Source organism: Oncorhynchus gorbuscha, linkage group LG16, assembly GCF_021184085.1.
Source record: "Oncorhynchus gorbuscha isolate QuinsamMale2020 ecotype Even-year linkage group LG16, OgorEven_v1.0, whole genome shotgun sequence".
In the NCBI taxonomy this organism is placed as follows: Eukaryota; Metazoa; Chordata; class Actinopteri; order Salmoniformes; family Salmonidae; genus Oncorhynchus; species Oncorhynchus gorbuscha.
Window position 1 is genome coordinate 17,262,709 of NC_060188.1, and position 18,626 is coordinate 17,281,334.

Sequence of the window (18,626 nt, forward strand, 5' to 3'; positions counted from 1 at the left end):
AGATAGTAGCAAAACACAAAATTAATGAATACCAGAAAATATTTTGAGATAATTGAGATATAGCCTATATTGGGCCTAGTGTTTTTACACAATGTAGAAACCAAATATTCCACAAATGACTTTCAATGACAGAGATTTGTATCAGCATTATAGCTGTTTATAATAACCATATTAGCCCATCACTGTCTATAGTGAATGATAATTCTTCACATTTTACAGATGAAACGTCCAAGCTGCAACTGCATGCCAGGCATTTTATCTCAATCAGATGGGAATATGCATTTAGATTTTCTCGAATGATGAACGGATTTTGAGGAGCATCTGCGACCAAAATGGCTGACTTTAGAGTCCTGGTTGTACACCAATTTTGCACAATTTTCGGGGACCCGCTTTGGCTCGTGACCTCTACTTTCAAATCTACTGGCTGAAATTATACAAACCTCTGTAGCATCACTTTAAAGCAACATTGTAAAGACATTATTGTTGATAGTCAATAATTTTGTCAAATATAATTTTACCCTGATGTCAATGCTTTGACACGTTCATTTTGGACACATTTAAATCAATGTGTCAGTCTGAGATAAAGCGTTTGCAAGACTGCAAGACTGAAATTAAAATATGAAAATATAATCAAAACATGATCTAAAGAAAATGTTTAATCCCTCACATAGCATATTCTTACACAAATGTGTTTCAGTTTGTGCATGGTTTGTTTAAAGGCGTGGGCTTGAGAGAGAAATCAGAATGTGAGAGACAAACCGTGTGAGAAACAGACAGATTGGGGCTACTTTGATGTGCTTCGGTGCTGGGTGCTGCTAGGAATAGCTGCTAGATAGAAAAAAAAGCACACATCGCAGATTCAATGGACAAATGTCTGTCTACAGACCACTACAGTAGAACTGTGTGTGTGTCGCACAATAACTCACAAGAGACTCACACTCATCCATGTGTGCAGACTCAAGTTGTCAATCACGTGAACTGAAAAAAAAAGAAAAGAGGAAAAAAACCTTTTCCCCCAAATATCCTCAAGCGAGGCAGACAACCGACACGCCTTTAAAGGGAATCAAAACAGCCTCCACCACATTTCAATCTTTGTTGTATTATGTTCCTTCCAGAAGGAGAGGGAAAAGTAGTATTTGTGTGATCAGAAATCTGCGACCAATATGCTCCCCATATGTCTGACTTCAGCGTTGTGTCTTTCAACTCCGGTCTTGTTTTTGTTTTGGAGGAATTTGGCTTTTCTGCACATATCTATTTATCTATTCTTTGCTCTTATATACCCAGTGTATTAAGTGAAGCCTGTCATTGTGTGGATGCTGACAGCCCATCACTTAGCAGTGACTGTATGGTTTGCTTTATCAATAGCACATACAGCACTATTAGGAAAAGGGGCCTAAATGGGGCCATAGGCCCACATTAGACACAGACAGAGCCCTGTAAACAGATCATGTAGAACTGCAGTTCAGATATGAAGCACATCAAGAAATGTCAATGTTTTTTCAATCTACATTCCAAGATTACTTCATTTCCATCACACCGCCAGACTTGAGTTGCAGCCAACATCTGAACACTTCATCATTCATTGAAATATTACAGACACTGAGCTCAGTAACTCACAGCCATAGTTTGAAATATTCACCTGTGTATTCACGTCTATTGCCATGACTCAACGTGGTTCAACATGGCCTCTGTACAACAGTAATTATCTATGGAGGCTGTCATATTTATTTGCCTAGTAATTTTAGACTGCTGAAGTCGGTTGGTCGGTGCGCTCACTGCATCGTGTATATTTTTAGATGGTGTCAGATTGAAGAAGTAACAGATTGTGTCGACTTTTCCTTATTTGAGGCAGGGTGGTCCTTCTACAGCCTAGTGTCTGGGACTGTCACAACAACGTGACCCCCTGAACATTTCCAACACACACTCACCCCTGTCTCATCTGTAGGGCGAGGGAGCAATCCTCCCCAATAACAAAGCCGCCATTGACACTGACCCTAACCTCCTCATCACCCTCCCACGTTGCCCACCCGGGCCCAGTGCTGGGCTGGCCATAGGGCCCCGGAATGCGGTTCAGGTGGAGAGCTGTGCTGTTTCCAATTAGCAGGGTATAAATTAGCATTGCTCTCTCCTGTCTCCTCTCCAAACATTGCTGTCTCCCCATTCATTTTGACCCCTCCACACTTCACTCTTGCTCTGTCCTCCCCTCTGCCACTCCGCCACATAAATGTCCTCTCTTTATGGCTCTTGTCTGCAGCCCCTGCACTACCCACTCTCATGCTGTGTGGTTAACGTGCAGTGCATTTGGTATAAAGTTTGTCGTCGGTCAATGAGTGTATAAATCCAGTGTTTTATATTTGAGTCTGTAAGGATATATACCTCCCAAGTTTACTGTAACTCTGCTCAAATCCTGTACAGAGGACAAGGACAAAGACGGACTCATATATAGTTTCTGTCTGCAATCCAGTATACTGTATGTTGGGTCATATTAATATTCAATTACAAAAGTAGAATGTGCAAAATGTGAAACTGAGCAAGTGTAGTCTTTTATTTCTGGACTTGTTACAATGTATTTGCGAGCTCTTTTTCCACAGGTCAGTCTGTTAAATGGAGTGTTATTTTTCCAGGGCAAATAGATCAGGCTCAGTGTAGCCAAGTAGGACCTGAGGTCAACCTGGCACTGAGGGTTCACATCTGTTTAAATAAATCCTTCACGGTGCCATCAGCAGTATAAACACACGCACACACACACACACACACACACACACACACACACACACACACACACACACACACACACACACACACACACACACACACACACACACACACACACACACACACACACACACACACACACACACACACACACACACACACACACACACACACACACACACACACACACACACACACACACACACACACACACACATACACACACACACACACAGAAACACACACACAGAGAAACACACACAGTGATAGTTTTTCATCATTAACTTTTTTCACATTCCCGGTTTTGGCACCTGTCATCCCTATATTTTTTTTGTCTCGTTCTTTACGAGCGCAGGCTGCCGTTACTGAGAACACAGCACATGGGAGGGAAATTTACAGAGCGTGTCCTCCCCAGACCGCGCACGTTCACAGGGATCAAATGCTCCCAAGGTGTCCTACGTATAACTCTATATTCCCCCCCCCCCATGCACTCTTTTACAGAGCCTGAGACCTCCGCTTGCCCTCTGAGCTCCCACTTTATGAGCCCCAGCTCATCCCTTGTCTTGTAGAGAAAACAAGACCGGGGCAGCGTTTTATAGGGCTGCTGGGGGAAAGACAGGGGAAAGGCCCAAAAAAAGAGAAAAGTATGGTTTAGTCTCCTGCTCCCTGAGCATCATAAGGAGACATGGGGAGGGTGATAGTGGGAGGGAAAGAGGGAACGAAGAGGGAAGAACTGTGGAGAAGAGAGGAGCAGTTTGCTGAGGAAGTGGTCATGCTGTGTTTTGCAGAGGCCTGCCACCAGTGTCTGCACCAGAGACCAGACCAGCATCCCCTCTTCGACTGGCATTCCCTCCATTCAGCTGACCAGGAGGGTGAGGGGGATGAGGATGCAGAGAAAAAGAGAATGAAAAGCGACGAGGGCGTGAACTCTCCTCCCTGACACAGGCTCACCCGTGGGCTCCCTCCTCCGCAGGAGTCCCGTGCCTCTTTAGATAAACACAGCCGATCAGTTAACAGCTTTCACCTCCCTCCTTCCCTCTCTCCCTCCTCCCCTCTCCAGATGTTTGGCCCATGCAGCTGAGTGCACCCAGGGCTGAGGAGTGGAGATCTCCAGCATCGATTGGAATGCTGCTCCTCCATCCATCTCCATCAGTGGAGACGCCATTTGTTTGACTTGAGATATGATTGTGTTTCCCCTTCCCCACACCTGCAGCTTCCTCTGGATCTACCCTGAGACCTATGATCAATCGCATTGACTTGGGAAAATAGTAGCAGAGCAGCTGCAGCCACATGCTTTATGAGTTCTGCCGGTGGTTCCAGGCAACCTGTGGATGAACAACATCCTGAGCACAGTTTAATTATCAAAGTGTTATTCCCATCTAACTAAACCCAGGAACACATTTTACGTTCCTCTTATATTCTTGCAATGGAGTAATCAGGCTCTACCTACCCCATCTGTTTAAAGTTGTTGCTCTCTCTTCCCTTTCTGCACTGCTGTGACTTTGTGTCATTCAACAGACTGTGTTTTATATGGATTAAATGCTCCTCTAACACCGTCTTATCATGCACCAGGCCCAACGTCATTAGTCAATAGCGCTCTGCAACTGGTATTAGGGAGTTCTGAGGAGACGGCCCAAAGTTAGCAGTGCTCATTTCAACACGGTGGGCTACCCTGTTGTTCAAATCCTTTCAAGCTGTTCCAGACATCTGACAACTGCTACTTTTATTTATTGACTTCATTTTGCTCAGAGGGCAGGTTTTTACTTCTCCCCTGGGTGATGCAGAGTTAATGTAGAGCTGTGCACTGCAAGTGCTTTTTCTCTCCCCTTCAAACCGTACTTAAGCGTTTAAACACTCTGGGTGATGACGTGCTGTTGTGGAAGTGAAAAACCATGCCGGATAAAAATAAAGAGACAAACATCCCTGCAGGCTTTCCCTGAGGAGAGAGGAAGCCATCGAGGAGAGGATGAGAGAGAGGAGGACCCTGTTAATCAAAATGAATGAGCACCTCTTAGGGCCCTTGTGTCGACTGAGCTAGGAGCGCTCAGAAACCCCTTGGCTGAGTCACTGCTTGCTCAGAGTGTGAAGAGAGATCCAGATTCTCTCCCACACACAGACAAGATATCACCCCAACCAATTGTAGGTTTCTGTTGTATTAATTGTTTTCTCTTCTTTGCTTACTTTTCCAACATGTTGAATATTGATATTGACGTCATATTTTGTCAGTGTATCCTACTAGAAATGATTAAATAGTCTATGATTAAATAGTCTATTTACTATTTTCTCACATTTGTCAGCACAATGAGGGAGGACTTCTGTTGGCATCTGATAGATCCTCCCAGAAATTGGAACGATCACATATCAAATGTATCTTAAACAGAATTTTTAAGTTTCGCCAGTTGGTTTTAAATTCTACAAACTCTACTGCTGCTCTACTGACAAAAGAAAGAGTCTGCTATGAAAATGAAAGTAACAGACATACAATGGTGATTCCATACTGCATTTCAAAGACAATGTTTGTGTATGCAATTTAAAAACAAGAGTTACTTGGAGTGAGCACATATTACAATGATCAATGAATTAAAAGAGCTCCGAATGTTGGCAGAAGCTCAGAAGGAAGGGTTTCAGTTTCCCCAAGTTATTATTACATAAATGCCTTTTGAGTATGGAGATCATCATGTTTTGCTGTGTCTGTTTTCCTTTGGATGCATTGAAGTGATTCTCCCTACTGTAGCTCTACTGCCTTATAGAATGCCTTCCCCAGAGCAGCTTTTTCAAATTTGGGGCTTGCGACACTCAGCCAAAAGCCGCAAATTACCCCCCTCTAGCAGCAGTGAATTAGGAACCATTTTGTGTTTGCTATAAAAAAAACAGGGGAGAGAGAAGCAAGGGGGAAAATGTAGCTTACACCAGGGACCACCAACGGAGGCAACATGGGATGAACAGCTCGCTGGCCGACAGATTGGGTGGCAGGGCGGTGCTTTCACGCTTACTCTCTAATCTCTGAACTTCACAGCAATCAGCTTTATCACATCACTGCTACATAGTATAACACAACATTCATTAAATACAGTAAGAATTACTGGACTTATGTTACTGTTCCATTGTTAACAAGCCTTTGAATTAGCTTTGTAATTTCCCCAAACCAGACCTGCAGCACTGATAAAATAAGGCTTTTGCTCCAACACCAGCGCCCTCAGGGATGCAGTGACTTTGTTGACATTGTGTAGCAAAGGGTGAGAGATATGAGGTGCCAATTCAATGGATGTACTCTCTTTATGTCATTGATGCCATTCATTTGAGTAGAGGGAGAGGGATAGGTTTGGCTTCCCTGCTATGCGGTTGGTCTGAGCACCAACCTAAAAAGTATTTTTTTCTTATTTTTTACAAAGCGTGAGGTTTGGCTCGCCTGCCTAATCTGCTTCGATTGAGCCAGTCCATGTTTTTCCCATTCTGGCAACATTTTCAATGCCCCTTTAAAATCCACTTCCAAGTTGTAATATGCCACTGCAGACATTATTGAGAGAAGGAAGAAAACCAAAACTGGAGAGAGAGGGGGTTGTAGGAGGGACCTATCCCCTACTGTTACTCTTTAACTTCAGAGTTTCCAAACTTCATCACGTCTCCATGGTGATGCCTGGTGGAGCAGGCAGGTCACTCTGTCTTGCTCAGAGATCAGTTGGCCAGCAGATCATGGCCAGGTTGGGGTTAGAGTTATTCTTGTTAAGCCATAGGCCTACTACAACTGTAATCAGAGCCCGGCTAGCCTGACCCCACTCTGACACGTCTTGGACCAGATGTTAATTGTGCTTCCTGCTTCTTTTTGATTAAATGACATCAGGTTTTAGTCTTGTTTGTATGGCTAATGACGCTCATTTGGTGCAATAGGCGGTTAAGGGGCTGCTGTGGGTGACATCACCCCTCAGTGCCTTTGATCTGAGCTCTCTGAGGATATGCTAACTAGCGTTTCTTGTTGGCCACAGTTGTGCTAGGGTTAGAGCTGTTGGTCCATACCTGTGGGTCTGGACTTGATACGACAAGAAGGTAGAGTACATGACATTGCCCGATTCTTGTTGCCCAACTATTGGGCACATTGGGTAGAGCTCTTTTCACCCACCAGCCCTAAGAGGTGCCAGGCTGCAGGAAAATTGTGAGGGCATGAGGTCGCCAGCTGGGACGCAGCAGGGTACCAGGAAGATTGAAGGGGGGCATTGGGAAGAGTAGGGGGGTCATGACCAAATGCCACCCATTGAACTGCATAATGGCTGCATTAGAGGGCCTGTGTTTTTGTCTCACAGATGTTATAATGAGGCTGATCCGATTAACAATAAAACCCAGAGCGCAACTGCGGATATTTTGATGTTGTTTGCGAGAATATTTTTGATCTTGGTGTTTCGTGAGAGAAGTTGGGTGTTTCTTCTGAAATATATAGGGAGTCAGTGGGTTTTAGGGTGTGGTTAGTCAATTCATGGGTATAGAGGCGAAGTCCATTAGGGTTCTATGATTAACACCAGGAAATCTAAGTCTCGACACCAACTCAGAGAACTTCACCCCTGTCTTATCGGGCACCTAATCAGACCCCATGCCTACTTGCCTTTTCCTGCCTTGCAATCTCTTTATCTCCATCTCTATAAAAACCTTCTCCCTCCCTCTCCCTACCCAGATCTCCCTCTTTTTCTTCCTCCCTCCTCTCTCCGCACGTGGCTGAGGTGTGAGATCATTCTCCTTCTGGGTGGCTTTCCTGCTATATGTCATTGTCATCTGCTGGCACTGAGGGTTGGGGGGGTCCCTTTTCCAAAAACACACTGCACTACCCTCCACCGCCCCACACACATAAATTCTTGGGCACGAGACTGGAGAACGGTGCAGCACCCTTTTTTACTGGGCCTGGCAGGGTGAAGCACAGACCGGTGAAGCAGGGGAGAGAGGGAGACGCGGAGGATGGAAGATATATAATTGAATAACTCTCAAAAGCGGGGCAGCAGGGATCAGCCCTGCCAGGAAAAGCAAACGCCAACAAGCCAAGCCTGTGGAAGTCAGCCATTAAAGTGAGAGGAGAAAACCTCTGCTCTGATCAGCCGTAGCACAGGGCTAGCTTTTCAAAGGCTTACTCAAAATGCCACCTACTTACTGTAGCTTCCCCCTCTATACATTGATACGACCACCCCCTCAATTCTGATCACTGCAGCCAACAGATAATCCCTTTGAAATTGTGCTGCACTTAAATGCTTGTCTTGCCTTTGGTTTCTTTCAATCAATTTCAATTCAATCAGTTTAAGTAACTTACAAACCACTCTCAACAGTTCAGGAAAATAAAAACATTCAAGGGAACTCATTTCAAATGATGCATTTCAAATGTAGGAATAACAAGTAGGAATAACATTGAAACATTGTAACATGTAGAAATAACATGTAGGAATAACATTGAAACGTTGTTTTTCATCTAATGACTGAATTAGCTAAGGCTATCCCACAATGCACCATTCTCCGCCCCGTGATCTGTCTGTGGAAAGGAAGAAAGGAGAGGGTGGGTGTTGGAGGAATGAGTTTACCTTGCCTGTTTGGCTTGGCCTTAATAATGCTATAATGAAAGCATGGCATAGCAACCGTGTCAGGCATGAATGGACTTCTGACTAAATCGACAGACTTTTCCCAGGAAATGGCCTCTACATCAGAGGGAAGATGTGAGTTATAATAAGTCATAACTGATAATCCACGTGGAACTGAGTAGAAACCTGGAGTGGTAACAGGGCACGCATCACTGATGGGAGTCGCATAAACCTACATTCATCAAGTTCATAGTGTTATGAATAACCATAATGTGACATCGATTGGAGTCTCCTGTAGTGACGTATTCAATTTAAGGCCCAGTGTCATTGTTGTTACAATTGCTGAGTCCTGTTACATATTTAATTTCTAAATGAATTGGCAGTCAAGGAACATTCTTTCACATGCCATTTAACAAGAACAAAAGTGAGACTATAAGAGAGAGAATGTAGGAGAGAGGTGGTGCCGACCAGGGGTTAATGCAACAGGTCTCCAATGATAGAAAAAGAGGAGGTAGTAACAGTTTCTCTCACATCCTGTTAGACACCCATCTTGAAAAATGGAAAGGAAAGAAAATAAAGGCAAACACAACTGATTATTGGCAAGTTTCTTCTTCCCTTACGACAGGGATGGAGATGTCATGTATGATAAAGGGCAGCTGAACACACATACAAGAGGACATACATGCACAGTTTCTGTCTTGCTTATTTTGTCAGGTGCAGTGACGTTCCCTGCAGATAAATGTCACTCCTTTCTCTCTCTGTCAATCAACAGCACTCTTCTGCTTTTCTGATAGTTTGTTTGTCTCTTTCTCTATTTGTTCTTGATAAAAGAGGATTGACTTCTGCATCATCTACAAAGCATTTCACACAGACCCATTGACTGATGCATGACTTGACTTTGAGGTCTTATACCTGACCAGGGAAAGTGACTCAACCTTAGTTGGAAGTTTACATACACTTAGGTTGGAGTCATTAAAATGTATTTTTCAACCACTCCACATATTTCTTGTTAACTAACTATAGTTTTGGCAAGTCAGTTAGGACATCTACTTTGTGCATGACACAAGTCATTTTTCCAACAATTGTTTCCAGACAGATTATTTCATTTACCCAGTGAGACTATGTCTTTTTGATTTTCCGTTGTTTACACTGGACAGTTGAGTCTAATTTCTATTATTGGCCAATTCACTGTATCACAATTCCAGTGGATCAGAAGTTTACATACACTAAGTTGACTATGCCTTTAGACAGCTTGGAAAATTCCAGAAAAAGATGTCATGGCTTTAGAAGCTTCTGATAGGCTAATTTGAGTCAATTGGAGGTGTACCTGTGGATGTATTTCAAGGCCTACCTCAGAAAAAAATTGTAGACCTCTACAAGTCCACAAATTCATCCTTGGGAGCAATTTCAAAATGCCTGAAGGTACGTTAATCTATACAAACAATAGTACGCAAGTATAAACACCATGGGACCACTCAGCCTTCATACCGCTCAGGAAGGAGACGCGCTCTGTCTCCTAGTGATGAACGTACTTTGGTGCGAAAAGTGCAAATCCATCCCAGAACAACGGCAAAGGACCTTGTGAAGATGCTGAAGGAAACAGGTACAACATTATCTATATCCACAGTAAAACCAGTCCTATATCGACATAATCTGAAAGGCCGCTCAGCAAGGAAGAAGCCACTGCTCCAAAACCGCCATTAAAAAAAGACAGACTACGGTTTGCAACTGCACATGGGGACAAAGATCGTACTTTTTGGAGAAATGTCCTCTGGTCTGATGGAACAAAAATAGAACTGTTTGGCCATAATGACCATCGTTATGTTTGGAGGAAAAGGGGGAGGCTTGCAAGCCAAAGAACACTATCCCAACCGTGAGCACGAGGGTGACCGCATCATGTTGTGGGGGTGCTTTGCTGCAGGAGGGACTGGTGCACTTCACAAAATAGATGGCATCATGAGGGTGGACAATTATGTGGATAAATTGAAGCAACATCTCAAGACATCAGTCAGGAAGTTAAAGCTTGGTTGCAAATGGACAATGAACCCAAGCAACTTCTAAAGTTGTGGCAAAATGGCTTAAGGACAACAAAGTCAAGGTATTGGAGTGGCCATCACAAAGCCCTGACCTCAATCATATAGAAAATGTGTGGGCAGAACTGAAAAGGCGTGTGCGAGCAAGACCTCAATCATATAGAAAATGTGTGGGAGCGTGTGCGAGCAAGGAGGCCTACAAACCTGACTCAGTTACACCAGCTCTGTCAGGAGGAATGGGCCAAAATTCACCCATCTTATTGTGGGAAGCTTGTGGAAGGCTACCCAAAATGTTTGACCCAAGTTAAACCATTTAAAGGCAATGATATCAAATACTAATTGAGTGTACATAAACCTCTGACCCACTGGGAATGTGATGAAGAAATAAAAGCAGAAATAAATCTGAAATAAATCATTCTCTCTACTATTATTCTGACATTTCACATTCTTAAAATAAAGTGGTGATCCTAACTGACTGAAGACAGGGAATGTTTACTATGTTTAAATGTCAGGAATTGTGAAAAACTGAGTTTAAATGAATTTGGCTAAGGTGTATGTAAAACTTCCGACTTCAACTGTATATGTTGCCAAGGCCTGACGATGCTAGTATAATCAATGAAGGCACTGGCTGTCCCAGAGTTTACACTTGATCTATTTTCTAATTTACCAGAGTTCTGAGATGAATCATGACTGACCACATAATACAAGATGGCATTACGGCTCTGACACTGTTATCATACAGTCTCTGTTCGATACAAAGCTAAAATGACCCATTAGTGGTATTTTCAGTTTTCTTTCAAGCAGATAAGTATCATTCGAACACTAAATATTTACTGTCAGATGATACAAATCTCATGCTGGATCAATTAAGGTTACTTCACCACAATTCCCACCACACTGTTTAAGATGATCAATAGCAATAATAAACGTTTAGTGTTTCATGTGCAAAAAAATGTATGACCACAAAAAGGATCAAATAAACAGTGTGACCCAGTATGAGCGAGTCTGTACATTTCCTGAATCAAACTTATTCCTTATTCAAACGGGGACCCACAAAGAAAATCATTGTGTATTTCTCTCTCAGTCAAGCAACTTAACAATTCTCCATCAGGCAACAATCTTTTTTTATTCATTTAACTCCTTCAATGGTTGCCAAGCGGCATTAGACTGAATTGGATATTGTACTTCTATCCATCAGACCTTTTCAAAAGCTTTAGAGTTGTCATCAATCTAAACTAGACTTAGAGTAGAATTAAAGAAATACTTTCCTCCCATGAAACCTAACATTATTTTCTTCCTGTGATTGTCAGTGTAACACAGCACGGTCTGGCATAGAAGTAAAAGAAAAACACACAATAAATCCAAACAAGGACGTTAAAAGAAAACAGCAAATATGGCTAATTTTATAATTCAACATTTACATGAATAATCTGTCTCAAATACTCAATCTTCATTATAATCCATGAGAAATGTCTGTTCCTTTGGGTTGAAACAGTACTAGAATCATCTCCAATGTGGCTCCGGATATTTTAAACGATATTAAGAGGCTAAGGAAACCTTTATATTCCTTTTATGTTTTGTTCCTTTTATGTTTACAAATATATAGCATCCAGTATCACCATTTTACTTGATTGTGATATCTATCAAGTTATAAAGCTTTTGTTATTAATTACTTTAAAATATTGTTTTAAAACATCCAGAATTCTCAGGGCTTTAATAGGTCTTTAATATTCTTACAATGTAATATTGCTTTTATTTTCTGACTAATAGATCTATATTCCACGAATCTGTTTCTAGCAAAACCGAGTTAAATCACGTCGTGTCGATGTCTATTTAAACACATATTTGAATAAATCCTCAACTGGCAACGGTTCGTTTGTGGTATACCTCTTTGAATAGTAAGCTATAGGCTCAAGCTACATCTCCCATACAAACATATTAAAACATTTATATGAAAAAATCTCGTAGGGAATGCTTTGGAGAGAGACAACCAAATGCGGATTTAGAAATTACCTCATAATCCGACAAGAAAATATGAAGTCTTTGAATGTGTTGTACAGATTTTTTCAATTTTTGGTTTGAGATCGAGCAGGCTGTGTGGAGAATGACGCAAAATCAGGCCATTATAATATGATGTTGAACAAATGGATGGATGTGGTGTAACTCAACTGACAATCTGAAAGCTGCGCAGCTGCACAGACCGTTACTTCTAGACTTCAAATTTAGAAAGAGCATTCATTTACAATGTGTTTAAGCGTCAGTTTTTGGGGATGAATGGTAAACGACAGCGAGATGCTGCAGAACAACCACATTGAGAGATTTTCATGATATATAAATAATTGCAGTAGGGCCTATATTGGAGCCATAAAATTGTAGTATCAGAAAATCCTCAACATGTAGTCATACCATTCCAGGATACTTGATTTAGAATAGATTAGAGCCATCACAATATTGCATCTCGTTCATGTGATCTTTATATCGTTTGATTCCGCACATCGCTTGATCCTCAGTCCCTGTTTCGACAGACACTTTTAAAGCTATACCGTCAAAATTGGACAATTATTTAAAGAATTCTATTTGACCTAATATAGGATGACATGTTTTACATGCAGGCCTAAACATCATATCATTGAATACCATCATACTTTATTATTAGAGAAATGCTAACCAGTCAAACTAAAATGACCCTAATTTTGTAAAAGGTTCTGAACATAATTTAACCCACACATCATCTACACAATCATCAAAATTTTGAATTAAATGTTTTTCCTGCTGACAGATGCAATCAAGTCCACTACGCATTTAGGCCTACTATAGTTTTTTAATTTTTTAAATGCAGCTATATTTCCATTGATTCAAAATATACATTATGCAATCATCAGTTGTTAAAGGCATCAATTACAGATCTTCAATTGTGCCAACATTGTCAAGTCAGTGACGCAAAGGCATATAAGAAAATGACTGAGTTAAATATATTGTTTTAAATATTTCCCTTTATTTCTTTCCGAATGTAAAAGGAAACTCGTCAGTTAAATATTTGCATTTCAATTGACAAATGTAATTTCATACATTAGGAAGTAAAAAGCAAGATGCTATGAAACATGTAATCAATGCAAGGCATACATCTACAGCATTCTTAAGAACATTTCAAATAGGCCTAGATCAACAAGAAAGTCCATCCAATTACCATTTGCCAAATAACTTTTTCCACAAGAGCTTCAAAAATTTCTATCACCTGAGATACAAATAAAAAATGTAAAGTCTAAAACACAACTAAAATATTCACAAGCACTGATCATTTAGCCAGGTCAGAGGTGCTGCGCTGAGTTTGTAATTTCTGATATTCTTGGTGTAAACTGACGAGATGTGGAGACGCCGTGGAGTGGAACAGCGCAGGGGACGCGTGGGGAGCGCAGGAGGTCAAAGCGGAAGAAAAGGTGGCATAGCGGCTCGGATTGAAGGACCCGATAGTGACAGGCTGCTGTGATTGAAGAAAAGCCTTGGCAGCGAAAGTGTTCCGGGTAAACAGGCTCGACAAAGCCGGTAGCAGGCAGCTAACAGGTGGGATGGTGGGCGCGCATGACGAGTGTGCATGGTGATGGAAGCCGAACGGATATATCTCCAAACTGGGTAGCTGAAGACCCGCTGTGCCAAATCCATAAGTACTATACAAGTTGTGAAAGCCACTGGGCTCAAGGGGTTGCTCCTTGAGCACCCCGAAACGAAAATGCTGGCGTTTGAACCTCTTCCTTCGACGCAGAAAGCTCCCATTCTCAAACATGTCCGAAGAATTGGGGTCTAGCGTCCAGTAGTTTCCCTTCCCTGGATTACCAGGCTCCCGGGGCATTTTGACAAAGCAGTCATTGAGCGAAAGGTTGTGTCTGATGGAATTCTGCCAGGCAGGGAACTTCTCACGATAATAAACGAATCGGTGGCTGATAAAGTCACATATCTCGCTGAGGGTAAGACGCTTTTTGGGGCTTTGTAATATGGCCATTGTTATCAAAGCGATGTAGGAGTACGGAGGCTTTACTGAAGCCGGGCTTTTACTTGCTGCTGGAGGACGCTTCGATGTGGGTGAGTAGTCGTCCCTATCCTCGTCCTGCCCGCTCGAAGACAGAAAAATGTCAGGTTCATGCTCTGCGCTTCTCGCCTCTTCCAAAGGTAAGGACACGAGATGCTCATCTCCGTTATCCCGGAGTCCCTCTCCCACTACGTCAATAACAAAATCTTCCATGGGCTCCAAGTCCAATGTCATAGTCCACGGGCAGAGCCAAAACCACCTGCCCCAACAGGTGGGAAAGGGTCAGTTCTTTGAAAGGGATAGATGCTCACGCGCAAGGTTTTGCCCTCTCCATTCACACAAAAAACAAGCTTAAAATATGTGCGCTCAGCCCCCTCTCACGTTAGTTATTCAAGAGAAAAAAACAATACTTCAAATAATCCAAAGCCTTTTTATCTCCAAACAAACATGAAATGGAACAACTTTCTAGCCTTAAACGGAGAAAAGGGAGGCTGAGAAAGTTATGAAGCACCGTGAGACTTCCAAGATGTCCAGCATCCTCTATCGTTGGTTTCCTGTTGGAACTGTAACCGTATTGGATCAGGTGACTGTGATGTCATGGTTATGATCGAGGAGAAGCTCTTAACCAATCGAAACAAGGCAATCGGTACCAAAGTACCAACCGTTACCTATCGTCATCCCATCACTCCAAAATCAACATCATATTTCAAATTCCATTCAGTAAATTACCTTTCGTTTAATAAGTGACAACCATAATATCAATATGGTGGGGGGAAATTATGTTATCCTATTAGACCAAGGCCTACTTGTAGATGGCTATTCGAAATATCAAATATATGGAGGAGTAGACATATAGCCGCCCTAGATCATCTGAACTATCACCACATCAATAACACATTTTCAAAAAGAAAATGGCCTATAATTGTAATTTTTGTGAAGCGCCAAAAACAAAGATAACTCAGTATACGCTTTTTTTCTGAATAAATAATAATGTCCTACTAAAGGGCGCTTCGAACATTTTTCTTATAATATTTTAGCAACATATGCCCATGTGCAAAACATGGAGGAGAGTATGAATTGAAGTATGAGTATGAATGAAAGGCTACACAATAAAAATGTGCCTAAAGCCTCCATCCCACCGACAGCTTTATTGTGTTTTGGTACACCAAAAGTACATTCATTTCCAATGGAACGCTGCATTTGGCTGGCAGCATTGTGTTACAGCGGCAGTTGCAGTGCGTTCTGTGTGGTGCATAGGTTGGATTAATCGGACATGTGCATCGTATTGTATGCATAGACTGTTTGACAGAAACAGTAGCAGATGGTGAATGTTGAACTTTTGTTGCACACATATCCAGATGATGCTGCGTACATTTTGCTTAAACACTATAGGTGTGATCGAGGCTTAAATTCTAACATTTTGCACAAATGGCACCGACTAAACAACTATAATATAGGGAAGCGTGTTGAGTTAGAAATGTTGAAAATACGAAGTTAGACATGAAGTTTAATCAAATCAAATGAGGAATAATTTTTATTAGGTTAATGCTTCTTTGAAGAAATGATGTGCTTTGGATAAAGGCATAATGGTTGTGAAAATATCACTTCATATACTACAGCCAGAGGCCCACATTCAGAATTCTGCAATAATTGAAAGGCTAGATGAAATCAATCAATCTAGATCGATCAAAAAATAAATGTGGTAGGCCTATTCGTTTTAGCCAAGGTAAATGAGACAAATCAAAGGAGAGTGAAGATTAACAATACTTGTGTTGATATTGGGGACTTGCAGTGACGGAAGAGAAGTATGAGCAAACTCCATAATCTATATCTATAGTGGCAAAAACAATTGTTGGACCAGTAGGCCTAAGGGTAACCTTCAGAAGGTGTCTATCCCTATAGATAGAGAATTTACGGCGCCTTGCAACTTTTACCATTTATAGAGGGAAATGTGGCCTATAGAAATGTATAGTAGCCTAATTATGCTAATAACATGCTGCTATTATAATAGCAACATGAATAATATTCGAGCATATTGAAACTAGGCTACTATGCCAATTAAATGTAGCAGCTAGCCTACTTGTAATTTCGTGATAGGCATATGACTAGATCTGGCTAAGGCTTGCTGACATTATTTTTCCTCCATGAGAAGCCTATTTAGCGAGAGGTAACAGGACGGTCATAATGTCAGAAATTACACACTGAGAAAAATGTAATTGATATGCCTTATTTCTCATGTACAAGGAAACCATCGGCCTGCTACTCAATTGAAAACACACACCTTTAAATATATAACAGTCCGTAATGACACTATTAAATTGTATTTTATATAGGCCTAATAGCCGACTGAGAATAAACTGGTATTATGCTGAAAGTAATAGATTTGCACTTGCCAATCCATAAAATGAATGCCAGAAGCGGGGGGCACGTTTGTACTGTTCGAAGGCCCTGGGTTGTTTATGTTTAATGATTTAGTTCTTTGTTGGGATTTCCACATTTCCTATTGATACCCCAGGGCAGCGGGCGACTGGGCTGGTGTGGGTGGGCTACGTTACCGAAAAAGCTGCAGATAATTTGCCAAATTCATCACGCATGTCTTCAGATTGGAAACAGGTCCAATGCCGGGGCGGAAAAACGCGTTGTGTGGTTTCAATAACAAAAACGGATAATAATAGAAATTCGTCTGAATTTCCACAGATATGGCGCTAAAATGACAATAGCTGGCACGAGAAACATTATTATTTTCTCGTTGAACTGTCTCGTTGAGAAACCAGAGATGAAAATGATCAAACCAACAAAGGCCCTATACTGAGATAGCCTATTGGCTAAGTGACAGTTCATTATAAGAAACAATAACGCCCCATCCGATATTGTTATTAGATGCGACATAAAATATGATGCTGTCGCGTAAAAGTTGTAGTGTATCGTCATATCACATCGTAAATTATATTTAAAGCAGCTTAGTCCTACAGATAAATGGAGCTAAACCCAAGTTAAATTCACCTGCTGATGAACTTTGTAGTCATTTGAAGTATAGGCGTTCAATTAATTTGTTCTTCAGACCCCAGACTCTATCTCACTCACAAACACACACGCACACAGTAAATAATTTAAAACTAATTATTCTTCAGACATTCGTCTACATATTTCTGTTAACAATTCTGTCAAAATATCCCTTCAATTTGTAAGCCTAATCAAACTGAAAACAAAAAATATAGACTAACAAATGCTTTTTATTAGGAAATATTGACTAGCACTTCAAAGACTGAGGATGTTTTCTGTCAATTTCACATAAACACCTCTTCAGCTTTATCCACTTAAAACCTTGGCAGTGCAGTGTGGAGTGACTCAGGCATAATGTGAGAGGCATTGTATATCATTAATTACTAGTTCATCCACATTTAAGGAACTGCTGAGCCAAACAATAGTGATGTAAGAAACGAAATAACGGGAAGTGTGTGTATATGTATTATTCTGTGAATGAGTGAGTGTGTATGCTTGACTCACTCTCAGCATTTAGGAGGGATCCAGAAGAGGATGGAATCTCATAAATCATCAGGTCAGTACGTGTTGCTTTACTAGAGTTTTCACCATCGCCTTGATCTGATGTCATTTGTGTGTGCTATTACATTTTACCCCCCATGCCTTCAGTTTCAAATAGCTTTTGGCAAATAAACAAATATTACATCTCTATGAAGGAGCTAATTTCCAAGGAGTCTACGTCAAACTACATGTAAACTACAGAGGACCAAAACAATTTATATTTTAGAATACCTAGTCATGTTGTGTGTCCAGGAGAGACTTTTCTCCAAAAGCGGGCATGACGCCATCTTGTGGCAAAAATGAAAGATCACACCACATTCAAAAATATAAGAATTACCACATAGAGCAGGGATGGGCAACTGGCTGTCCCACCCTTATGTAGGTCCGTGTACCAATAAAAAATAGCAATAATAATAATAACAATATATATATAATACGCATTCCAGGGTTTTTCTTTATTTTTACTATTTTCCAATTTGTAGAATAATAGTGAAGACATCAAAACTATTAAATAACACACGTTGAATCATGTAGTAACCAAAAAAGAGTTAAACAAATTAAATATATTTTACATTTGAGATTCTTCAAAAGTAGCCACCATTTGCCTTGATGACAGCTTTGCACTCTATTGGCATTCTCTCAACCAGCTTCATGAGGTAGTCATCTGGAATGCATTTCCATTAACAGGTGTGCCTTTGTTAAAAGTTCATTTGTGGAATTTCTTTCCTTCTTAATGTGTTTGAGCCAATCAGTTGTGTGGTG

General features: G+C 41.2%; 1 protein-coding gene across 1 annotated transcript; it reads right to left on the minus strand.

Moving 5' to 3' along the window:
• Positions 1-13,325: 13,325 nt before the first annotated feature.
• On the minus strand, positions 13,326-14,838 carry LOC124000850 (forkhead box protein D2-like). The gene has a single exon (XM_046307519.1). The coding sequence runs from the start codon at positions 14,553-14,555 to the stop codon at positions 13,593-13,595; it is 963 nt and encodes a 320-aa protein (XP_046163475.1). The 5' UTR covers positions 14,556-14,838; the 3' UTR covers positions 13,326-13,592.
• Between the last annotated feature and the right edge of the window lie 3,788 nt (positions 14,839-18,626).